The 25,679-nt window shown below is 40.5% G+C and overlaps 2 protein-coding genes across 4 annotated transcripts in view; one reads left to right on the plus strand and one right to left on the minus strand.

Moving 5' to 3' along the window:
- LOC112837833 (adenylate cyclase type 10-like) overlaps nt 1–25,679 on the plus strand; it is a 54,494-nt gene that overhangs the window by 10,120 nt on the left and 18,695 nt on the right. For all 3 annotated transcript variants that reach the window (XM_073904944.1, XM_073904945.1, XM_073904946.1), the window contains exons 5-23: nt 5,707–5,912; nt 6,200–6,290; nt 6,383–6,471; nt 7,074–7,265; nt 7,944–8,065; nt 10,181–10,257; nt 10,362–10,551; nt 11,042–11,097; nt 12,062–12,215; nt 12,377–12,566; nt 13,755–13,841; nt 15,023–15,294; nt 15,823–15,956; nt 16,819–16,947; nt 17,923–18,198; nt 19,238–19,567; nt 23,429–23,492; nt 24,708–24,927; nt 25,291–25,416. In XM_073904944.1, the coding sequence (XP_073761045.1) occupies nt 5,707–5,912; nt 6,200–6,290; nt 6,383–6,471; nt 7,074–7,265; nt 7,944–8,065; nt 10,181–10,257; nt 10,362–10,551; nt 11,042–11,097; nt 12,062–12,215; nt 12,377–12,566; nt 13,755–13,841; nt 15,023–15,294; nt 15,823–15,956; nt 16,819–16,947; nt 17,923–18,198; nt 19,238–19,567; nt 23,429–23,492; nt 24,708–24,927; nt 25,291–25,416 (3,005 nt within the window). The remainder of the gene's footprint in view (nt 1–5,706; nt 5,913–6,199; nt 6,291–6,382; nt 6,472–7,073; nt 7,266–7,943; nt 8,066–10,180; nt 10,258–10,361; nt 10,552–11,041; nt 11,098–12,061; nt 12,216–12,376; nt 12,567–13,754; nt 13,842–15,022; nt 15,295–15,822; nt 15,957–16,818; nt 16,948–17,922; nt 18,199–19,237; nt 19,568–23,428; nt 23,493–24,707; nt 24,928–25,290; nt 25,417–25,679) is intronic.
- TREML1 (triggering receptor expressed on myeloid cells like 1) overlaps nt 8,021–25,679 on the minus strand; it is an 86,934-nt gene continuing 69,275 nt past the window's right edge. The window contains exon 10 of the mRNA XM_073904951.1: nt 8,021–8,172. Within this exon, the coding sequence (XP_073761052.1) occupies nt 8,116–8,172 (57 nt within the window). The 3' untranslated portion in view covers nt 8,021–8,115. The remainder of the gene's footprint in view (nt 8,173–25,679) is intronic.

Raw genomic sequence — 25,679 nt, forward strand, 5'->3', positions numbered from 1 at the left:
GCGTCCAACTCTTGGTTTTGGCTCAGTTCATGATCTCAGGGTCATGAGATTGAGCCCCATGTAGGGCTCTGTGCTGCATGCAAAGTCTGCTTAAGTTTCTCTCTCCCTCTGCCCCTCCCCCCAAAAATCTCTCTTAAATAAATAAATCTTTAAAAAAAATTTTATCACTCTTTTTTGCCATTTTGATTACTATGTGTCTTAGTGTAGACCTCCTTTGGTTAATTTTGTTGGAGGATCTCTTGGCCTCCTGGATCTGGATATGTGTTTCCCAGATTAGGGAAGTTTTCAGCTGTTGTTTCTTCAAATAAATTTTCCTCCCTTTTCTCTCTCTCCTTCTGGAACCCCTATAATGTGAATGTTATTACACCTGAAGGCATCACTGAGTTCCCTTAAGTCTATTCTCAGTTTGCATAATTCTTTCTTCTCTTATTTGTTTAGCTTGATTACTTTCCATTACTCTGTCTTATAGTTCATTAATTTGTTCCACTCCTTCTTCCCCCTGCTGTTGATTCTATCAAGTTTATTTTTAATTTCATTTATTGTGTTTTTCATCTCTGGTTCTTTTTTATGTTTTCTATCTCTCTGTTAAAGGTCTCACTGATGTCCTCCACTCTTTTCTTGAGTAAATATCTTTATGATCATTACTTTAAATTTGCTGTCTTTAATTTGCTTGCTTTAAAATTGCCCTGAATGAAGGGCAAAAGTTGACTCTACCTATTCATTTATATTTTGAGGAGCAGCCTGAAGAATTATATTCTGAATTATATGGCATCTCTTCTGTCCTCTTAAATTTGCTATCAGCCATGTTACTTATCTCCATTTTACTTAGGTCTCTTGCTGTGGTTTTGTCCTGTTTTTTTATTTGTGATACATTCTTCTGTCCCCTCATTCTGCCTAACTCTCTCTGTCTGTTCCTGTGTGTTTAGGAAAGTCAGCTACATTTCTTGCTCTTGAAAGTAGTGGGCAGGATGTGTACTTTTAACCTAGTGGCACTGGTCCTCCTCCACAGGGCATGTGTAGCTGCTGCAGAGGCCGAAGGAGCTGGGCACTCTGGACAGCATGCAAGGGCAGGGGTGTGTAATTTTAACAAAGTGTGTGCATCCTCTATGGGAGGTCAGGAGATACAGTGTTGGCAAGGATTGCTTGGGCCTTATGGGGGAGGGGATCCACAGCACCAGGACTGAGGCAGTTCTGGCTGGAGGGGGCAGGGCACAGTATAAGCAAGTTAGGGAGCAAGTGCCGGCACTGCACTCGTTCCCACAGGTAGCAGCTGTATGTTTATGATGAGGGGCAAGGAAGGAAAATGGCACCTGTCAGCTCCTTTGTTCCTGGAGAAGTCCCTCAGTGAACTCTGAGATTAGTAACTGGCTCTCCTTCCTATAAGCCACAGGTGCCTTTCAAACTTTGGCTTCCAAGCTGTATCTCTGCACGCTATTTTCTGTGCTGTCTTTTTAAGGGCAGGGGCTCAGCTTCCTGTCACTAGCTAAACTCTCTCAGAGCCAAGCCCACTGTTTTTTAGAGTTCCAGGCTTTAAGTCCCACTGGTAATAAGCACTAATGAAATTCAGCCCCTGTGATTTTCAAAGCCAAATGCTATAGGGATTTCTCTTCTCCTTGTAGGCTCCCCAGTGTGCTTCTTGCCCCTCTTCTTGTCCATGGCTCCCACCCTCCAGCAGTCACACCCACGGGGTTTAGATTCCCACTGAGTCCTCACCATTCCTGCCCTCTTCGATGTGGCCTCTTCTCTACATTTAGGCTTGGAGTTTGGCCAATCTTTGGGTCTTTTTTGGGTTGTTTGCTCTGATCCAAGTGTTATCTAGTTGTGTCTGGGACAAGGGGATTTTAGGATCCTCTTACTGTACCATCTTCCCTGGAAATCAGAATCAAGAATTTTTATGTATATTCTTTATATAGCCTGATTTTTGAACTATGTTATTGTATTACATAATCAAAAATGTAATACAATACAATAAAGATTTAAAAGCTGCACGCAGAGGCAAAAAATTGCATCAATGACAGAGTCAGGATTAGAGGGGAAGCTCTATATACAAAACTCCTTCACAGAAGTCCAGAAACATCAGGAGGTTTCTGAATGAAGGGCAAAAGTTGACTCTACCTATTCATTTATATTTTGAGGAGCAGCCTGAAGAATTATATTCTGAATTACATGGCATCTCTTCTGTCCTAGCATTTTTTTGTTTTGCTTTTTGTTTTATTGATGGATAATTCATAATTGATACTGTACATATTTGTATACTTTTGAAACCATCACCACAATTAAGATAATATACATACCCATCACTCACTAAAGTTTCCTTGTACCCTTTTATAACCCCCCCTCCTACCATTCCCCTCCCTATCCTCAAGAAATCTCTGATTTCCTTTCTGTTATTAGAGATTATTTTGCATTTTTAAAGAATGTTGTAGCATGTGTCAATAGTTCACTCCTTTTTATTGCTAAGTAGTATTCTTTTATATGGATGTAGCACAATTTGTTTATCCATTCACTTTTTTTTTTAGGAAGTTCTTTAAATGTTTTTATTGTTATGTTAATCACCATACATTACATCATTAGTTTGTGATGTAGTGTTCCATGATTCATTGTTTGTGCATAACACCCAGTGCTCCATGCAGAACGTGTATCCATTCACTTTTTGATGGACAGTTGGGTTGTCAATTTTTGGCTATTACAAATAAAGCTACTGTGAACATCTATGTATAATTCTTCAAAGAGACATGTGTTTATTTCTCTTGGGTAAATACCTAGAAGTGAAAAGTCTAGATCATATGGTAGATATATGTCTAACTTTTTATGGAATCGCTTGTCTTTTTCCCAAAGTGGTTATACCATTTTGCATTCTCCCCAGCAATGTGTGAGAGTTCCAATTTGTCCATGTCCTTGTTAACACTTATTACTGTCTGTTTGAAGAACTTCTTTTAACATTTCTCATAGTGTGGGTTTGCTAGATATGTGTTAGTTCAGTTCTTGTATGTCTGAAAAAATCTTTATTTCACCTCTGTTTTTTGAAAGATATTTTCACTGGGTATGGAATTCTAGGTTGATGGGGGATTTTCTCTCTTACGTTAAAGTTGTTTTCTAAGCAACTAAAGTCACAGGACATTAGGTACAGTAGATGGATTAACAGGTGGTGAATTTACCATAATTTACCATAATTCCCAGAACAATGAAGAAACTAGAAAAAACACACAAAGTAACAATTTTCAAGATACTGGACATCAGGTAATAAAGGACAGTGATACCTGAGAGATAGGAAACAAACAAGGTGAACCCTCTGATACCCTAGCTTACTGCATGGAAGAGTTTCCAGGACTTCTAGCTTGCAGCATTTCCAACAAGAAATCTGCTTTCAGGGGCGCCTGGGTGGCTCAGTTGGTTAAGTGACTACCTTCGGCTCAGGTCATGATCCTGGAGTCCCAGGATCGAGTCCCACATCGGGCTCCCTGCTCAGCGGGGGGCCTGCTTCTCCCCCTGACCCTCCCCCCTCTCATGTACTCTCTCTCACTCTCTCAAATAAATAAATAAATCTTTAAAAAAAAATCTGCTTTCATCTTTATCTTTGTATATAATGTCTTCCTTCTGCTGCCCCCCCCACCCTAGCTGCACTTATGGTTTTTTTCTTTATCACTGGTTTTGGGTAATCTGATTATGATGTCCCTCAATATAGTTTTTTTTTCACTTTTCTTGTACTTGCAGCTCATTGAGGTTCTGGATCTATAGGGTTTGGGGCTTTATCAAATTTAGAAAATGTTCTGCTGTTATTTTTCCAAATAATTTTTTCTCTCTTCCTCCTCCTCTGTCCAATTACACACATATTAGGCTGCTTGAAATTGTCCTACAGGTCGTTGATATTGTGTTCATTGTTTCTTTTTTTCTTCCTGTTTTCATTTTGGATAGTTTCTATTGCTGTGTTTTCAACTGTACAGACCTTTTCTTTTGCAGTGTCTCTACTTATTCAGTCATTTTTCTAGGTTCCTGAATATAGTTATAACTTATAATGTTTTCTTATTTACTAATTCTATCATCTGTGTTATTCTGGGTTGGGCTTGATTGATTGATTTTTCTCCTCATTGTGGATCATATTTTCCTTTTTCTTTGCATTCCTGGTTATTTTGGGTGGGTTCCAGACATTGTGAATTTAACCTTGTTTGATGCTGGGTTTTTTTTATACTTCTATAAATATTCTTGAGCATACTTCTGGGATGTGGTTAGCTTGATTTTTTTTCAGGTTTTGCTTTTAAACTTTGTTGGGTGGGACTAGAGCAGTGTTTAGTCCAGGGCTGGTTTTCCCCCATTCCTGAGGTAAACCCCTTCTGAGTACTGTACCTAATGTCCTGTGACTTATTAAGTTTGACACTCTGGCTGGTGGAAACAGGAACTATTGCCAGCCCTGCGTGATACTGGGGGTTGTTCCTTCTAATCTCTTCAGGTGGCTCTTTCCCTGGTTTCAGGTAGTTTCCTCACATTGATGTACTTGTTAGTACTCAGTACTCAGCTAAAGACTTGTAGGGGACCTGGTACAAATCTCTGGAATTCTCTCTCTGTACAGTTCTCTCCAGTAGTCACAGTGCCCTGTGAACTCTAGCCACCTTGGCCTCCTCAGATCTTAGCTCTGCTTCCTCAACTTGAGGAGTCCTCTGGGCTATATCTGGGCTTCCCCTCCCTGAGAAGTCCTAGAAACTCTTCCATGCAGTAAACTAGGGTATCAGAGGGTTCACCTTGTTTGTTTCCTATCTCTCAGGTATCATTGTCCTTTATTACCTGATGTCCAATATCTTGAAAACTGTTACTTTGTGTGTTTTTTCTAGTTTCTTCATTGTTTTAGGAATTATGGTAAATTCACCACCTGTTAATCCATCTTGGCCAAAAGCATATATCTCTGCGATTCTTTTAAAACCAATTTCCCTTTGTTTTTAGCTTAGATTGGGTAACTTAGCTAAAGGCAGGCTTAACTTGGATATAGTTCTTTTTCCTCTGGCAAGCAAACCGGTTTTTTAGCCATATTAGCAGTGAGAAATGCCTCAGGGTAAGAAAAACAGGAGATAGAATAAAAGTGTATGGCAAAGCCCAAGTCTGGTAAAATACTGGTTGGTATTTTATCTGGTAAAATCACTTAGCCTTGATTATATGTTGAGGAGGTGGTATGGTCACCGTAGCAACAGTTTCTGAGCATAACCATTCGGTCTCTGCCATCACGACCTAGCTGTTTATTAGAAGAACAATTTTTTTTTAAATGAGGATTTTTTTTTTAAGATTTTATTTATTTATTTGAGAGAGAGAGAATGAGAGACAGCACGAGAGGGAAGAGGGTCACAGGGAGAAGCAGACCCCCCCCCGCCGAGCGGGGAGCCCGATGTGGGACTCGATCCCGGGACTCCAGGATCATGACCTGAGCCAAAGGCAGTCGCTTAACCAACTGAGCCACCCAGGTGCCCCTGGAAGAACAATTTAAAGAGAGGAATCTTAGAGGCCTAGGATCTCTTGCCTCTTCCTCCATACAACCCAGGCTTGTTTGAATGTCTCTGGATATGCTTAAGACAGAAGGAAATCTGAGGCAAAGTAATATTTTTGAAGGTAAGCTTACCTAATATTTTTGCAATAACAAGACTGGCATGATACATAGAGCAATGTGTATAGTTTTCTAATTGAGTTTGGCTATTCACCGCTGGTCTCCTTTTTTCTGGATAGGTCTATCTGCAGGTCGGATTTCCCAAGTTATTGTTGGAGATGAGCAGCGACAGTACCTCTTGGTGATTGGACGGGATGTGGATGATGTCCAGGTAGCTCAGCGTTTGGCTCAGGCAAATGAGATTGTCTTGTCCTGGAACTGCTGGAAGCTCTGTGAGCAGTATATGTTTGAAGTGGAAATCATGAGGGAGGATGAAGCTGTGAAGGTAGGAGGCTGGTCCCATCCATTGCACGTCCTGAAAAGGCCTTTCTACTACACAGGGCAGTGCTCTGGTGCTGGTCACATACGGCTTGACCAAACCAACAACCATTAGAACTCTATTTTGGAGGGAGGTGGGGGATATCCTCCCAGGAAGTTAGATGAGGCAGAAAAATAAGGCTGGAAAGATACACTGATCAACAAGGGAAATGGCATCCTCAGCCCCTCTGTTAAGGGACCAACAGTAATCCAGTCGGTGGGTGGGCGCCCAGTTGAGCAGTTTCCTTTCTGTAGTTAAGAGATATGCGGATCACTGACCCATTTGATTTTGATGAGCATTTTGACAAGTGCCTTGATTACCTGCCACATTACCGGACAAGTGCTGGTAAGTTACTTGGTCCTTTCTCCCCAAGCCCAAAATTTCAAAGATAAATTTTCCACATGGCTGGAGACATTTTGTTTTTTTCCTTTTCTCAGATACTCTAAGAACCGCCCTGGAGTTGGATCCAGACTCTGCACTTGAACAAACCCTGCGGAAGCATATTATGAAAAACCTCTTGAAGAAGGTTATTTCCTAGTTCTTGAGTCATCGTGTAGACTGTGTGTGTGTGTTTATGTTGACAGGTGTACATTTATATGTGATGACCTTTTCATACTGATCCAGTTCATCTCCTGCTCTCCGTTGTAATGCTGACAGGTTTCCCCATCTTTACCAGTTCCTGTGATGACATGTCTTAACTTCAGATTTCTCAGTTCTAGCAAGTGGAAGACATATTTGTTTTTCAGTTTGTCCCTCAAGAAGCTAGTACATTGTAAACAGGGTAGAGAGTATATGCTTGGTAAATATGTGTTGATTGTGTATATATGAATCTGTATGAATCCCTTAGTAATGATATAATGACTAGCAGAATGGACATACCAAATTAACTCAAAGAGAAAACATAAAAGTGTGGCAAATCTCATCAGTGAATTAGGTTTAAAGTCAAATAGTTTTAATTCCAAGTGTACTGGTTTGTACATCTATACTTCTCAAACCTGAATTTTAAGTTTTTTGTCTGACATCTGTAAGTTATTTTCTCATACTCACCATGGAATATAGAATTCAAATGCTTAAACATGATACTGAGAGTTGAAGAGACAGGCAAGATAACTCACTGTGTCTTTGTAGATTGATGAAGGGCAGCCTATGGAGTATATATCTGAATTCCGTACTGTGACTATGGTTTTGGTCAGCCTAGAGTTTCACAAGACAGCATGGATGTTGCATTTGTGTCATCTTATCCAGGAGGCTGCCCTGTACATCTCTACAGTCATAGAGAAAGGGGGTGGCCAGCTAAGCCGGATCTTTATGTTTGAGAAAGTAAGTACAAGGAAACTTGACCCATCAGCATTAAAGATGAGTGAGGAATAATCGTCTTGTTCCCCACATAACACCTGTGTTAGTCAAATTCCCTGCTGTTTATTTTGTGACAAGCTATAGGACATCAAAGGTTCAACTAATAATTGTTAAGGAATGGGATGTTCTAGTTAATTTCATTTTCAGGGTAACTGAAGATTATCTCCATGTCCTTTTTCATTCAATTCTTGTTGAAAAATCTTTGTCAGAGCAAAAGCATATTTTTCTGGTTCTATTAGTAAAGTGAGTGTAATCAGATAATTCTGATAATTGAGGAGCTTGAAAAAGAGCAGTATCATAATACATGACATTGTAGGTGAATAAAAATGTGAGTAGATAGCTCAAGGCATATACTAGAAATGGAATTTTTGAAAAGTTCTTAACATCAGTTTTTCTTGTGTTTTAAATTTCAGTTCTTTGAAGAGTTAGTTAAATCAAGATTTTATTTCTTCTTTTTTTTTTTAATCTCCATGTTGATGTGGCCCAGAGTGTCCATTTCATGAATCTTGTAGAACTCAACATTCCTAACAGAAAACCAGTGGGTAAAAGCTCTGGCTTCATTCAGGGGAGTTGGTCCAGTTGAGGCAAGCGTATTCTTTCCCCAGGTAAACTTCTCTTTTCCTTCTTTGTCATCTGTCCCAGGGCTGCATGTTCCTCTGTGTTTTTGGCCTTCCCGGGGATAAGAAGCCAGATGAGTGTGCACATGCCCTGGAGAGCTCCTTCAGCATCTTCAGCTTCTGCTGGGAGAATCTTGCTGAGACCAAGTGAGGAGGAAAGTGGGGCAGAGAGGAGCTTCTCAGGCCCCGGGGGCTCTTCAGGCTGGGTAGGAGGCAGTAACAAGTAGCTGGGGTTGAGAGTGTCCAGAATCTGCCTAAAGGGGAGAGAACATGCTAAGGGAAGTCAGAAAATAAACTCTATTAAGGAATCATTAGGCACAGAATTATGTAATAGATACCCAGGGAAAATGAAGATAAGTTTCCATCTAATGGGGTGAAAGAGGGAGGAACTGAATACTCATAACAAGATTTAAGAACACCGCAAAGGAACAAGCAAATGTGTAAATTAATATAATACAAATAATATATCTGTATGTCGTGGGAATGTAGAACAAAGGCTGCCTGTCTACAGGGAGGGGAGGTGTGGGAAGAGAAGTTGTAGGGCAATTACCAGGATAGGAAGGGACCACCGCTGGAGTTGAACAATTGGGGAAAGTGAGAGATGGCATTTTAGACAAAGGAAGCATGGTGAAACATCCGAAGATAATTAGTCTTATTCTTGGTGTGGCAGCAGAACCAACTGCGTGGTTTAGGTCTTGGGTGTCTCTTAGTCACCCTGAGCAATGGGCCCAAGTAAAAGTCCGCAATCCTGGCCTTAGAAGAAGGCAGGAGAATTTTGATGGCAAAGATACAATAGTGTTAGCATTGTTGCCACTTTTGGTGCTCTCTGTAAACAACTGAAAATGGTTTATTTGTAGATTTAACTTGAAACTAATTTATGCCTCGTTGTACCCTCTTTCTCCATCCACATACCTTATCCGTCACATGAAATTTTCACATCAAGTAAATTTTCACATCAAGAAGTCTGATTATTCCCTGTTATGTATAAACTTGCTACCTTTGACCCTTTGCTTCACCTGGAACAGTATATGCCCCTTTTTAAATAATTCATATTTCTAGTGCTTTCCCATCCCTGGCCTAGGTAGGACCACATCTCCCTTCACTTGTCCCTACTGGACACACTGTCTGTGCTGTAGCCATCTTGAACTGCTTAGTTTCGCACAAACACAGCAGGCTTTTCAGAGTCTCTGCCTTTTCCCACTGAAAGGGATGCTGTTGCCCTGCTTTCACAGGACTTCAACTTACAAAGTCCAATCATACACCCTCTCCTTTCTGAGTGCTTTTTCTAACTCTCTAGTATGAGTTAATATATCCATTCTGTTTGCTCTGTTAATTTGCTATACTGATCTCTAATATGTAGTATTTGTCTTGCTAACTTATAAATATGTCTCTTCACCTCCCTCAATTTCTACCACCTTCCTGCTGCCCAAAACTGAACTTCTCCAGAGCAAGATATTTTAAACACCTAGCCCAGTACTTGGTACTGTACGTATTTCTCAGTGCTTGTTAGATGAATGAACCTATACACGAATGAATGAATGAAAAAATATTACTCATTTTTAAAATGTATTCCAAAGGCTAATTCGTTTCAGGAAGGCTTCCGTCAACAGCCTGACCCTCTAATTCCTTTACTCTGACTTACCTAGGCTCCAGAGCAAACCCCCAAGCCCAGCACACATTTCTAGCATTAATTGTTCCATTAACCCTGTATTGATAACTGTTGGTCTACTTTTCATTTTGGGGTTTTATCTCAGGCAGCATGGTATAGTGGAAATAACACTGGGCTAGGGGTCAGGAGACCTGGATTCTCATTCTGACTCTTCTGTTGATTTCTGCTGTGTAACTCTGGGAAAGTTAATTAGCTCCTTCAGTTATGGGTTTTTGTTTTTTATTTTGTCAAATGGGGTTAAAATATTTGCCCTACATACCTCACATATTTGTTGTTAATTATCCCTCAAAGGATCAGATGGAGTAATCAATTTGAAAGTACTTCAGAAAACATATATAAACTAACAGATATAAGGTGTTTTTATTTAGTCTCTCTACTGATAATACCTCCCCAACTAAAACTCCATGAGTACGGGGACTATTTTGTTCCTTTGTGACTTTATACACATCGTGTGATGTAGACAGACAGCAGTCTCTGGCCTTTTCTATTCTGAGCTCTAAAACTAGACATCTGGATCTGAGGAGTCACAGCTCTAGTGCCTGACTTGGAGGCTTCTGACTGTATTTACCCACTGTTGCTTTTCTGATCCCCAGGCTTGTTTCCATCAGTATCACCAACGGACCAGTATTCTGTGGCGTGATTGGGGCAGTAGCGAGACACGAATATACAGGTAGAATAGGACATTGGACTATTAGCTCTGTGACTTAGGGGGTAAAAGTGGAGCAGGTGGTTCAGAAATTCTCCATCCTTTTCTTTACTGTCTCTCTGACACAGTTATTGGCCCAAAGGTGAGCCTGGTGGCCCAAATGATAACTGCTTATCCAGGTTTGGTGTCCTGCGATGAGGTAACATATCTAAGATCCATGCTACCTGCTTACAACTTCAAGAAACTCCCAGAGAAGAGGATGAAAAATATTTCCAACCCAGGGAAGATGTATGAATACCTTGGCCATAGGAGATGTATGTGAGTGTCATTAATAGTTTATTCCCATCTCTTTTACAGAATCAGGGTATAGGAATCATCAGTGTTTGAGTGTATGAAACTAGAAAGAAAGATGCTTCTAGTCCTGGCCTGCTGGAATAAGAGACCTAAGAGGAGGGCTTAGTGTCTGAGATCTTTAGCTTTTCTGTTTAGCTCTTAGCTAGTTCCTCAGTGAACTTCTTGCTATCCAACAGGAAGAGAATGCAATAGGTCACGAATCTGGGTGTTCTTTTTTTCTTTGTGTACCTCACAATTTACTTACTTCTCTGAGCCTAGAACAATCAATATTTCTCCCCTTCCTCCTCCCAAAGATTTTTAATTTTTTACAACTCTTTTACATAGAACTCTGGACCTTTTCAATTATCTGAAAGTACTTGCTGATGAGACAGTTTGTCTTCTAGCTATTTAGAGATATACATTCTATCTATCCCAATTTGTTAATAGACACATTTCCCTTTGTCCTTTTTCCCAGAATGTTTGGGAAGAGACATTTGGCCAGAGAGAGAAATAAAAATCACCCTTTGTTAGGTGAGTTTTCTTTTCTACCTTAAATCATATTTTTTCCAGCTGTAGATGGTTATATGTGGTTTTTAAAAAATGCAAGACTAAGTGCTTCTAAGCATTATATTAGAAGAATAGAGAGCAACCTTCTTACTGAATTTATGTTAATTTTGAAGAGGCCTTGCCATTTCTTTTGTTTTGTTTTGTTTTTATTTATTTGAGAGGGAGAGAGAAACAGCATGAGAAGGGAGAGGGTCAGAGGGAGAAGCAGGCTCCCTGACGAGCCGGAAGCCCGATGCGGGCCTCAATCCCAGGACTCCGGGATCATGACCTGAGCCGAAGGCAGTCGCTTAACCAACTGAGCCACCCAGGCGCCCCTGAGGCCTTGCCATTTCTTTTCCATATTGAATGTTTACACTTCAGATAGGGTCTTCTCACTTTGCCTGAGAAGTACCAACATTTAGTAAGAATCTTTGTAAGTCAGAGTTTAGCTGTTGAGGTCTGCTCAGCTTGTTGTGGATCATCTCTAGAGGAAAATTCCTCATCATGAGACCATAAAGAGGGCACCAAGACTGTTACCACACACACTATATATTCCCTATCTTTATATTTATCTTCATTTGTATCTATTAGTCTATTATCTTTACATAGCAGTGACCAACTTTGAAGACTAAATTGTTGTAATGTATATATATGTAATATAACTAAAATGTTATGTTACAAAAAGCTTAGAAGATATAGTAGCTCCCATGTCTATGTGGTCCCTAATTATTCTTAATGTTATTACTTAGGCTCCAGAGCAAACTCCCAAGCCCAGCACACATTTCTGTATAGTCCAGAACTGATTTTATGCAAAGAGATGTGAAGCTTCATCAAAGAATGGGATTCTGCCCAGGATTCTAGGGGAAAAAACCATTCTGAGAGTTACCTTTGCAAAATAGAGTGTCTACTAAAAACACAGGAGTATTAGGTGCTCCCTGTCTCTCTACAGACCGGGAGAAAGAACTAGAAGCCTTCCAAATGGCACAGCAGAAATGTTTGCACCAGAAGAAGGGACAAGCAGTTTTGTATGAAGGTGGAAAAGGCTATGGAAAAAGTCAGTTGTTGGCTGAAATAAACTTCCTAGCCCAAAAGGAAGGACACAGGTAAAGATTCCTGCTTTCTGGCTCAGTGTCTACTTCTCTGGAGGCTCCTTTCCCTTGTTGGTAAGACTGTTGTATCATTAGATTCAGCATCCTTGGGCTAGTGGAGTGAGTAACCTCTCTGTGGGTCAAGGGACTCCCAGTGACCATATTAACATTCACAGGGTGTTACCATTGAAGCTGAAGGAAGCAGATTTCAAGCAGTGCTTCTATGCCATCCAGACTCTAATGGCCATCTTCTTTGAGATTGATGCATGTCCAGCCTATTACCGGCAAGAGTGCCTACACAAACAGCTCTGTGGGATGGTGGAGGAACCTCTTCACTGCCTTTTTAATGACCTCTTCTTTGTGAAGGTAATGAAGGCCATGGCTTTCTGAATTGGATTACTAATGTTATTTTTGGTGGATAGTTGGACCCAGGATTGTTTTCTAATCTAATGCCCTTAGGCCATATTTGTATAGCCTAAGAACATATAGTTAGCAATGGCAAGGTTCAGATTTGAAATCCCTTTGACACCAAAACCCAGGCTTTCTCTTTGTTGTGGAAAGTAGATTCTAGGACTGACTCCAATACTTGCTAATTGAATGTTGCGGCACAAATCACTTTGCCTGAGACTACATTTTTTCTCCTGTGAAATGATGATTGTAGTACTTTATGTGATTAGTGCATACATTTTAAAGGAGGTGGTATATAAGAGATCATAGTGTAAATGTGAATGTTAAATCTGTCAAGGTGATGCTGACCAGTTGAGCATCCCCAGCAATTTTATCCATGTGTTCTCAAGTCCGTTGTAATGTTTTGTTCTTTAACCCTAGCCATGCCATGGAGTTTGTCACTTGAACCAGCATCTGAATCTTAAAAGCTTCCAGTGGTCTAGGGTTTACGTGGTACCCAAGAGTGAGCAGACTAAGAATTCCCTGGTTCACAATTCCATTTATTCTTCCTCCATCACTTCTCCTAATCTACCAAGCCTGCAGGGCATTGTATATAATGGAAAATAGAGAAAAGTAAAATCTCTGCAGTCCTCAGCACAGCCCTGTTTTAAGACAGGCCTTGCCTGGGGCTCTGGCCCTTGCCAAAGTGCTGGAGGAATGGCCTCACTTTGACTCTCCGGTCCATGGTAACTCACGTGCCGTGGCCTAGCACAATGTTAGGAGATGCCCGTTGCAATTCTTTCTAACAAGTTTCATGCACTCATTCATTCTGACATACTTGGAAAAACTGGGGTACTGGAGCTGTCTAAAGTGACATTGCTAAGTCCAACCTGTCACTTTCTTAGTCATGACCCTTTAAGGGTTTGCTGGAGTCTGGGTATGAAAAGGAGCTCTCTCTCTTTCTCTCTAACCTCCAGTTGACTTTCCATCTTACTCTCTGAACTCTATATTGATGTTGGATTGGCATTTGTGATCCTATGCCCAGTCCTATAGAAGAAACCCATTCTCACTCAAAATAGAATCATTGTCTACTCCCTTTGGAGAACCTGTGTATTTTTATTAGATCATCATTGTGAATGCTAATATATGAATAATTTTTCTGGTTAGTTTCCCTTGTCCTTCAAAGTTTCGCACATGGATGACCTGACCAGACAAAAGAAGGTTAAGGCATGTTTTTTTCAAGTGCTTCAGGAGGTGGGTATTTTTGCTACATACCATTAACTCTTAATATGTGGAGATGGTTTGTGCTTATTTTAATCTATCCATAGCACACCTTGACTTAGGCCTGCCTATCTGTGATATCTTCATTGTTTGTATCTATCTTTAACCTTGAATCAATCCTATTGCACAGAATACAAGAAAAGGTCTTTGCTCTTCCCTGGTCCTTGGTTCTTAATTTAAAACAGTGGTTTCTAAATGCAAGCAGATAGCTGTTTTACCTCCTATTTATTACAAATACACTCAAGCCTTAACCCAGATTACAGAGTCAAAAATATCTGCGAGCAGAAAGTGATGTAGTCATTCTGGAAAGCAATCTAGAAGTAACTAGTCAAATTTTAATAACATGCATCTTCTAGACCTAGCAATTCCACTCTTGGACCTATGTCTCAGAGAGTCTGTTCATGGCAGTGTTTGTGGAGGAGAGGGACACAATGGCATGAACTCATGGATGAGCGCTATGCAGCATAATGCAGAAGTCTAGAAGTAAGGGAATAGATGAAAACATTGCAACACAGAGTGGTCTTAAAAATAATCCTGAATAAAAAGAGAAACAAGGAGATCTATACAGTAGCATTTACATAAAAAGTTTACTTAACAAAACAATGATGCACCTTTCATAAGAACACAATACAAACAAAAGGATTACAGTAAACACCTTAGAATGGTTAACGGCTGCAACAGGGGAGTGGGGAATGTGGCTAAAAATGAGTATATTTTTTAAAAGTTTACATGAATGGGGCCTGGTAATTGGTAGTTTTAACAAGCACTCAGGTAATTCTGATGTGCAGCCTGGTTTGGAAGTTACTGATATAAAGTATTATGAATTTCCACACAGTTTGAAGCCTTTGCCAAAATGAAATGTTTGAAAGCTTCAAGTTTGATTTGGAGAATATTTTGATGTTCATTTCATTTTTCAGTTAGAGTATTTTCTTGTCCAAAGAATCTCAGTACATTCCTTTAGAAATTAGAAATAGTGGCTATATTTTATATTTATAAAATAAAATATTACCTGGACTTAGGACGCATTTTACTCAGAAAATCCCAGCCTGTGTTGACATTTTATTTAAATTGCTGTTGGGAAATTCATGGTACATTTGAAAATCAGGTTACTTCATTTCTAATCAAAGGTTGTCACTGTTTGCTGTTATTTTCAGGCACTGAGGGAAACACCACTGATTTTCCTCATTGATGAAGCCCAATATATGGATGCAGCTTCCTGGGAGTTTTTGGAAACATTACTCTCCACTGTGCCCATCATCATGGTGATGACATTGACCTCTACCTTCACCCTGTGTGGCTGTGCCCAGCACTTCCTGCAGAGCCCTCAGGCTGTCCTTGTGCCCATTTTGAAGTTAGCAACGACCTCACTGTTGAGAATGGCATGTTGGGAACTGGGGGTGGTGAGCATCCCCCAAGAGCTGCAGATGTGAGTGGCTAGGACTAGCTGAGCACTTCTTTAAGGGCAGAGCCAGTGCCATAATATAAGTGAGAAGGTTCAGGTCTCACTTACCCATGTTGGGGGAGAGAATGGCCTTAGTAACCATGATGAGGCCCAAGACCAGATTCAAGGATAGACAGTCCCCTAGTAAACCAGTAAAGGGCTACCTCCCTAGTCTATCATCAGGTTTTCACAAGACAGGACTTGGATGGCTTGCTTCTGGTGTCAGTTTATATGTGATCAGGCCACTTTCTAGGGCTCTTTGTAAGGGGACGTTTGTTCTTTTTAACAGCAATAAAAACAAAATAGTTAGAAAAGTTACTACTAAAATAAATTTCAAACCAATCAGAATTTTTTTTTTGTATATTTCTGTGTTGCTGCTTACCTCTGTTAGTATATATCATCAAAAGCTGACTTTAACAAAAGAAGAAATATTCCTCAGTATGAAATATCCCTGTACTTGGCTCTCTTCAAGTGGGCATCTTAGTCAGCAATCCCCTACTTACCTCTCTACAGCTACCTTCTCCACAGGTGCTTTGGAAACCCCCTCTACTGTGAGGTCTTATGCCAGGACCTTCTCTCCAAAGATGTATTGCTCTTTCACGACCTCCAAAAGGAGGAAAAGAATAGCAAGTGGGAGACACTCTCAGGTAAGCTTAGCTTCCAGCGTTCTACCGTCATCTGGCTGCTGGCGTTCATCCTTTGATATGGCATTACCTGACCCTTATGAAGCATGTTCCCATTCCATACTAACATTATAAGCAAGAGGAAGCCTTCCTGGCCTGCCTCAGAGAACTTAATCGAGCCAGTCAATCTCTTATAGTTCCTTTTTGAGCAGCCCAGGAGGTAGGGATAGGAAAAGAGGATTTATAAACATAAGAGTTCAATAAAGAATTGCATATTAATTACTGATGAGGATGACTTTATGATTTGTATACGGGGTGGGAGAAGGGAGGAGGGTGGGAGAAGAGGAAGGGGTAGAAGTTTGTGTAAATCTGGAAAGGCATCCGAGGGCTGTGATGTAATAGAAGAGAGGGCTACTGGAAAGTAAACAGGAAGAGTGTAAAGGTTGGATACCATATGGTAGAGAAAAATGTCATTAGTTTCTTTTTTTTTTTTTTAAACATTTCCCTTTTTTTTTTTTTTAAGATTTTATTTATTTGAGAGAGAGAATGAGAGATGGAGAGCACGAGAGGGAAGAGGGTCAGAGAGAGAAGCAGACTCCCCACTGAGCAGGGAGCCCGATGCGGGACTCGATCCCAGGACTCCAGGATCATGACCTGAGCCGAAGGCAGTGGCTTAACCAACTGAGCCACCCAGGCGCCCCTGTCATTAGTTTCTAAGAGAAAATTAGAGAGCAGGCAGGATGGGTGGGGTAAGCCACTTTAAAACATACGCTCTGTTTATCTTCATCCTGTTAATTCCTTGACTAAATTCTTGTAATTTTGTGCCTTTAAAACTACAGTCACTGAGCATGGTGTTTTTCTCAGTCATAGTCTTTTTTCCCTACAGCCAGTGCGATGAAATCTACAATGTATGGTATTCTTCCTGCTGGCTCTGAAGAAGACCAGGAACTTTATATCTGCACAGTCAAGGATGATGTAAACTTGGATACTGTGCTTCTTCCACCATTATTAAAAGGCAAGTCCCTTGAAAACTTCAAGCAAACCAATTACAGATGTCATTGCGCTTAGTGATTTGGTGATTGATTGAATATAGGTCTTTCATTATCACGCTAGCTCCATTTTCTTCTAAAAAAGAAACATGCCTTCTAGAAATAAGTTCTGGCACTGCCCAAAGAGCCTTTAAGAGATTTGTGATGCTACTTGAGTAATGTTTTATTTAAGTGAGCCCCTTGTACTCTGGGGCTGACTAATGACGAGAAGTTTTCTAGTTATTTGATAAAAATTAGGTCCTGAGTTTCTCTTTGTGCATATTCCTATGCTAGAGGAGGCAGTAAGCAAGGGAGATAATGTGGCTGAGATTTAAGAAAATCTATGATGCTAGTGAAGAGACAGTGTTATACACATAACAGGAGTTGAATAAGAAGAGGGCAAAGTAAGTTTATAATGACTAATGAGATAAAGAATGGAGAAGCCATCAGAATTGAGCAGGCATAATCAGATAGGGGATGTTCTTTTTAGAAATGAAGAAGGTTTTGGTGACCATGGGGAGAACAGTTTCATTGGTGTGGTGAAAACCTGGTTGTTGGTGGTGGTGGCTGAACAATGAATGGGGAATAAGGACAAACAAGGACTTAGAGATAAGGCTGTCTTAAGAGGTTAGGGTGAGTGGAGAAGGGGAGGACCAAAAGCAAGCCTTTTTTTTTTTTAAAGATGTATTATTTATTTGAGAGAGAGAAGGGGGTGGGAGGGGCAGAGGGAGAGAGAGAGACTCTTAAGCAGATTCCCTGCTGAGCAGGGATGCTGACACAGGGCTCAGTGCCACAACCTGAGAGCATGACGTGAGCTGAAATCAAGAGTCGGAAGCTCAACTGGCTGAGCCACTCAGGCGCCCCACAAGACCTTTTTTTTTTAAGTGAACAGATTATCAACACAATGTATTTTATGTTTGTAGAAAGCTTGTTCACTTCTCTTGTTTTGTTTTGTTTTCCAGAAGTAGCAATAAACCAGTTGGATCAATTGAGCCCAGAGGAGCAGTTGCTGATTAAGTGTGCTGCAGTCATTGGTCACTCCTTCCACATAGATCTCCTGCAGCACCTCCTGCCTGGCTGGAATAAAAACAAGCTACTTCACGTGCTGAGGGCTCTTGTGGATATACATGTGCTCTGCTGGTTCAGCAAGAGTCAAGAGCTTCCTGCCAAGTCAATATTAGTGCCTTCCTCAATCAAGATTATTGAACAAACCAAAGAGCAGAAGAAGAAAAAGTCAGGTGAGGAAGAGCTGCTTCCTTGTTCTTACCTGAACAGAGAGCCTTGGGTAGGGATATCTGTGTTCAGAAAGAACATCAATATCCTTTATCGTGGGCCTCAGTTCCCTAAAACTATGGCTAAGAAATGGGGGGAAGTGATTATTTTAATCACAAAGGAGCCAGGATTATAGTGAACGAATAACCTGTATTTTTCAGAATTGTTTTAATTCCAAGAATTTTAGCTCCTTGTTAACTCTATGTGTTAAGTATCTGTATCTTGATTTTTGGTTCAGAAAATATTACCATAATCCTTTATTGGTTTCTAGATAATAAATAATAAGAAAAAAAGGGTAAACTGTTCCTAATTTTAGAAATTTTCAAGGAAGATAAACACATCTGGAATTAAAACAGACATGAGCGAAGCAAGATATACATTCAATAGCTTGCAATCTCAAATTCTCCAAATAATTAAATTGTGGCATAGACTACCCAAAGCACATATATTCCACAAATAATTTCCCTTTGACTTTGAAATATGTTTGGGCCTTATGTTTGAACAGAGCATTTCTTTCTTTTTTTAAATGATTTTATTTATTTGAGAGAGAGAGAGAGAACACGAGCAGTGGGAGGGGCAGGCAGGCAGAGGGAGAAGCAGACTCCCCGCTGAGTAGAGAACCTGATGCCTGCCCATGTGGGGCTTCATCCCAGGACCCTGAGATCATGACCTGAGCCAAAGGCAGACGCTTAACCAGCTGAGCCACCCTGGTGTCCCTGAACAGAGCATTTCTGATGATTTGATGTTTATAGTAATTTGTAGTAAAAAAGCTCAATTTAGGAGGAGCATCTAAGAAATCTATTCAGCGTACTTCTTTACCACTGACGATTTCTTCTCTCTGGTACTTTGTACAAGATATGGTCAATGTCACTCTCAGATTGGTATAATATACTTTATACAGAGGAATTGTAAATAAAATTTTCTTATAAACTAGCAGCATGTGATTGGGAGTTTGCTACTGATAGCATTTAAGGGAGACTCTCACTTAGATTTCCTATATTTCAGATGCTGACTCTCCTCTCAGTCTGCAAGAGGAATTATATCTACCTCAAACAGAGATGCTAGAATTTGGAGTGCCACTATTACGGGAAGCTGCTTGGGAGCTGTGGCCCAAGGCACAGCAGATAGCCCTGCACCTTGAATGTGCCTGCTTTCTCCAAGATTTGGCCTGCCGCTGTCGGAGCTGTCATGGGGGGGACTTTGTTCCCTTCCACCGTTTTGCCATCTGTTCTACTAAGAGCTGCAGTGGGATCTCCCAGTTCTGTAGTTACAAAGATACTGGCTCAGTACTAACACAAGTGATCACAGACAAATTGCAGCTGCCTTCTCCCCAAGGTAAACCCAGGAAGCAGAAAGAAGATATGTGGGCAGCACTTCTCTGTGTTCATATACTTGGGAGTTCTTCATCCAAAAGGTGGAGTCCAATTAAGGGAGAAAAATAGGCAGAAAGAGCCATTTATCCCTGAAGCACCAGAAATAAGAAAAATATAATTTCAGAGCTAAAAGGAACTTTAGAAATCATGCTTGTTTTGGTTGGCAGTCTTGGGCAAGTTACCCAACCTCAATTAATTGAGGAAAATAACAATACCAATTTCATAGAGTTGCTGTGAGAACTGAATGAGTTAAAATATGTAATATGCTTTGAATAGTGCCAGGCACACGGTTAGTGCTCAATACATTTTAGCTACTGTTGTTGTTGTTATTATTATTAAACTCTGTACACATATATGGGGCCCCTGTGTGTATCAGATGCTGCAACTAGGTATTAAGAATACAAAATGAATAAGCATGGGCCCCTGAAATTATCAGTTTTGGGGCTTGATACAGACATGCAAATAGAGAATTCTGATATGGCATGGTAAAGGCAATTAAAATAGCATACCCAGGCATTGGGGTACCTAGAGAAGGAGCCGTTGGCTCAGCCTGAGAAGTGAGTAGGGGGACACTCTCCCTTGAAGGAGATAATGCTAAAAGTGAGAATTCAGGCATAAATAGGAGTTGGTTGCTTGAGGAAGTTTGAGTTAGTGGATGGGTGTTCCCCAAAGCTGGTTGCCCTTCTACCACATCCTAAATGAGAGTTCACCCTCTTTGTATTAACATTTTCAGTTATTGGACAGCCCATTTCATTGTCAACAGCTGTTAGAAAGCTTCTTTCATCAGGATAAAATCTACCTTCTTGCAACTTCACCAATTTTTCAGAATTGTGCCTTTTCTTTTTAAGTTTTTATTTAAATTCCAGTTAGTTAACATAGTGTCATATTAGTTTCAGGTGTACAGTATGGTGATTCAGCACTTCCATACATCACCCAGTGCTCATCATAAGTGCCCTCCTTATTGCCCAGCACCTATTTAACCCATCCCCCAACCCCTCTCCTCTAGTAACTATCAGTTTGTTCTCTAATAGTTAAGAGTCTCTTTCTTGGTTTGCCTCTCTCTGTTTTTTCCCTTTGCTCATTTGTTTTGTTTCTTAAATTCCACATATGAATGAAATCATATGGTTTGTATCTTTCTCTGACTGACTTATTTTACTTAGCATTATACTCTCTGACTCTACCTGTGTGTGGCAAATGGCAAGATTTCATTCTTTTTTATGGCTAAGTAATATTCCATAGATAGACACATACATACCACATCTTCTTTATTCATCAGTGGATGAACACTTGGGCTGCTTCCATACTTTGGCTATTGCAGATAATGCTTCTATAAACATCAAGGTGCATGTATCCTTTTGAATTAGTATTTTTGTACTCTTTGGATAAATACTTAGTAGTGCAATTGCTGGATCATAGGGAAGTTCTATTTTTTATTTTCTGAGGAACCTGCATACTGTTTTCCCCAGTGGCTGCACCAGTTTGCATTCCCACCAACAGAGAGTTCCCCTTTCTCTACATCCTCACCAACACCTGTTATTTCTTAATGTTGTTTATTTTAGCCATTCTTACAGGTGTGAGGTGATCTCTCATTGTAGTTTTGATTTGCATTTCCCTGATAAGTGAAAACAACACAAAGAAATGGAAAGACATTCCATGCTCATGGATTGGAAAACAAATATTGTTAAAATGTCTATACTACCCAAAGTAATCTATACCTTTAATGCAATCCCTATCCAAATACCAACAGCATTTTTCACAGAGCTAGAACAAATAATCCTAAAATTTGTATGGAATGACCAAAGACCCTGAATAGCCAAAGCAACCTTGAAAAAGAAAAACAAAGCTGGAGGCATCACAATTCCGGACTTCAACTTATATTATAAAGCTGTAATGATCAAGACAGTACAGTACTGGCACAAAAATAGACACATACATCAATGGAACAGAATAGAAAATCCAGAAATGAACCCATACTTACATGGTCAATTAATCTTGGACAAAGCAGGAAAGAATATCCATTGGGAAAAAAGACTCTCTCCAACAAACGCTATTGGGAAAACTGGACAGTAAAATGCAAAAGTATGAAACTGGACCACTTTCTTTCACCATACACAAACATAAATTCAAAATGAATTAAAGATATAAATGTGAGACCTAAAACCATAAACATCCTAGAGGAGACACAAGCAGTGACCTTGACATCAGCCATAGCAACTTCTTTCTAGATATGTCAGCTGAGGCAAGGGAAAATAAACCATTGGGACTACGTCAAAATAAAAAGCTTTAGCACGGCAAAGGAAGCAATCAACAAAACTAAAAGGCAACCTACAGAATGGGAGAAGATATTTGCAAATGACATATCTGATAAAGGGTTAGTATCCAAAATTTATAAAGAACTTATAAAACTCAGTATCCAAAAAAAAAAAATCCAATTAATAAATGGGCACAAGACATGAATAGACATTTTTCCAAAGAATACATACACATGGCCAACAGACACATGGAAAGATGCTCAACATCACTGATCATCAGGGAAATGCAAATCAGAATTGCCTCTTCTTACATATTTGAAGACAGCTGTCAAGACCCAACCAAGTCTTCTCTTTTTCTACTTTGTTAGAAGTTGGTGTTGGCAGAGGAGAGGGCTAAGGGAGAGATGGGGAATTGTTGGTGGTAACGGACTAAAATCAAGAAGTTAATCTATTCTCTTAATGTCTGCTCTAGCTGTAACATTCTGATGACTCTGTGAAGGTAGACCAGTGACTTGGAAAAATTAGTCATTGGCTGATGAACTCTTTGGGCATTTGCACTTTTGTTCTTTCTAAGGAGAAAGAGGAAAGTAACAGTGAACGTCCTAGTCTAGGATTGTGAAGAAATTACCCTATCATTCATAGTTAGTGTCAGCTTGAGATTACACAGCCTGATCAGTCTGTATGAGAGAGGCTCAAGACCTTCCCAGCACAACCAAGCCCTGAGGACACGTCCCAGATTCAGGGCCTCTGTGCATGGCCATGCAGAACAGGTACTGCACACATCTAGAGGGCGCTAGTCACAGATGCTATGATGTGATGGTGCCCCTGGAAATTGGGTGTTGCGGTAGTGCTGCCAAACTCCAGGTTCTTTAGTTACCTGAGTCTTAACTTTACCCTACCTTATTTGACATGGTTCCATATTCAGAGAGCTGGTCCCTGTAACAGTTCTTGGGGACCCCCTTTCAATCCTGCCACCCGTGCTTCTGAGCCATAATGGTAATATCTCCTCATCATTCCCAGTTTTTGCTTTTTGATCTGTGAGAAGGCAGCTGCAGAGGAAGAGTCAAATCTGAGGGATAAGGGCTGTTTAAGGCAGGCTGGGTAAAGCTGAACCCCCCTGCTGGCCACTGTGACTCTAGTGGACTGTGATATCTGGTGCCCTCACTAGGTCTAGCTCTGTGCTCCACTCTCATTTGGTCAGAAATTCAATCCAGATATATTCAGGGATTTCTTATTATTAGAAGTAGCCATCAAACCAGGTGGACATATTCTTTTTTTTTTTTTTTTTGGACATATTCTTCATTCATTTTTCTAGCAAATTGAATCAGCGGCTGGTTTGGGAGGTTTGAGAGGAGTTACTATTTGAAACATAAGTAGTTGCCATTAAGGAATTTGTGATCCACCATTCTGTTTTGTGTGTAGGTTAATATTAAACCTAAACTTACCATTTTAACAGTGGGTGAGGCGATTAGGTCATGAACTAAGCTTCGGAGGAGAAGTAGTCAAGAATTGGAAATGTTCTCAGTTAATACAAAGATGGATAATGGAAGATAATATTTTTCTCCCTACAGATAGTTTTCAGTTCCAGACAAAACCATTCAGAAGTCAAGAGGCCTTCACAAGTGAACACTGCAGGTAAATGGAGACGCTGAGATTGGGTGTGGGGGGCCAGGAAATGAGACACAGGTGACCACTGAACTGGGCCACTCACTTCACCTGCAGACCAGGAACTCCTCTGACCACCCAGGAGTAGTGACCTTTGTACTCAGTCCAGAGTTCAAGTCAACAGAGAATTGGAAAGGCAATTTTTGATTCTTCGTAGGGAAATTATTTCTTAGTGTTTAGGAAAAGCTTCATTTAATAACTCTCAGATGAACTGTACACAGAGCAGATTTTTCTCTGCTGTAAATTTGCCTTCTCAATTATGTTGGACCCCAGATGATATTAAAAGGAATTTACATTTCCTAATCATGTGCCTCCTGGCTTTGTAATGCCTAGCCTATCGATTTTAAATGTCCCTACCTTGAGTTTACCAGCCGCTCTAGAGTTTCCTGTCCTGCTTATCCAACCTAATTTCTTACGGTTTTCAAAGAAAAATCTGTACTCTATATGAATCATCCCCACACTCATCTGTATATCCCTGCTCACACAATTCCCCCTTTTTAAATACTAAGTGGCCTCCACATCCTTCTATTTATTAGAGTGTTTACCACTCTTCAAAGCCCTCCTCAGTTTCCATCTTTTTCAGTCATTCTGTCTCAAGAGAGATCTAACGTCTTTTGAACTCGTGGTTGTGGGGAGTGCACTGGACTAGGAGAGAAGTGAGCTCTAGTTTTAGTTCTTTCTGTTCAGTAGCTGTGAGGTCATTTAGAAGTCACTTAAGCTTTCCAAGCCTCAATTTCCTCAATGGTAAAAGGAAGGTAGTTTTTGCCTACCTGAAAGACAGGGTTGTTGTGGGATAAGATGGTGCTGTATAAAATCATGTTCAAATGTGTTGTGACAAAGTTCAAATATGCTAATAGAGAAATGTATTATTACTTATTGCCTTGTATCATGTTCACATTTTTATTTCACATGTTGTTAGTTTGCTCTTCAGGTGAAGTTATTTTCCCAGTCTGTGAGGTACTTAGATTGGCTTTAGGTTTTTAAAAAAAAGTCCTTAGGGCTTTGACAGTATATATCAGGTCCCTGACTTTCAAAAACTTACGGAGTGGTGGAGGAGAAGGCTAAACTTAGAATTGATGAGTCATAAAGGAAAGCTTCCTGGAAACAGTGGCTTGGAGATCTGGGAATGCCCTGAGAAGAGTGGCTGCTTTGTGACCACTCTCCATTCATCTTCTCTCCACAAAGAACAGAGGAAGAGTTCCTGGATCAGGTGAACAGGAAGCTGGCTCAGACCAGCCCCAAGAAAGACATGTTGACCACAAAGCCCTGTCACTGTGAGGAAATCCTGCAGTTAGTGCTCTCACCCCTCACCCAGCACTGCCTGGTCGTTGGAGAAACCACATGTGCATTTTATTACCTGCTGGAGGCTGCTGCAGCCTCCTTGGACCTGTCAGATAATTACATGGTGAGCAAACTCTGCTCCCAGCCCCTGAGCTGAGCCCTTTCAAATGGGGAATTTGGTGGGGATTTCTTACTGTCAGGTCAGCTTGGGTGAAAAATGGAGCAAAGTGGAGAGAGAGAAAGGTGCTGGAAGGGGTTTAGGAGAAAACAAGAAGTAGGAACGTAGTAGTCCAAGAGCACCAACCACTGCCAGCCCTGCCCCTGACTTGCGTGGGCCATCCAGCTCCCCATTTCTCACTGTGAACCCATCCTGATTCCGATCCAAATCTTGACCTCATCATAACCTTACTCCATCCTTCATCCTCATCGCACCACTAGGGTCGTCCGAATCCTAATCCTGTTTCTCCATCCCTTGTCTTGTTCGGAGGCCTTCTTTTATTTGAGGAAGGCAAGCAGTCTTCTGGGCCAGCCCTCAGCATTCTCATTTTTGAAAAAGCACAAAGTGAAGATCTGTCAGTTTGAGGAAGCCACTTTCTGCTGTCTTCGGTCAGAGGTAAAGTAAGGGCAGGGCCCTGAAGTTTGAGTTATTTCTCCTTGAGGGTTACCCTATTATTTCTTTTAAAAATCTCTTTGTTTTTTTGTATGCAATTGTAAATGTGATAATGTACGAAAAGATTTTACAAATTCAAAACATAGCAATACACAATATGGAGAAAGTAAAAAGAGCTCCATGCTACTCCCAGCATAGTTAATAATGTGCAAATTCCACCAGATATACACACATAGGCATACCATTATTATTTTCTGTTGTTTTTT

Source organism: Callorhinus ursinus, unplaced genomic scaffold, assembly GCF_003265705.2.
Source record: "Callorhinus ursinus isolate GAN/ISIS: 27379988/994484 unplaced genomic scaffold, GSC_fseal_2.0 scaffold22, whole genome shotgun sequence".
In the NCBI taxonomy this organism is placed as follows: domain Eukaryota; kingdom Metazoa; phylum Chordata; class Mammalia; order Carnivora; family Otariidae; genus Callorhinus; species Callorhinus ursinus.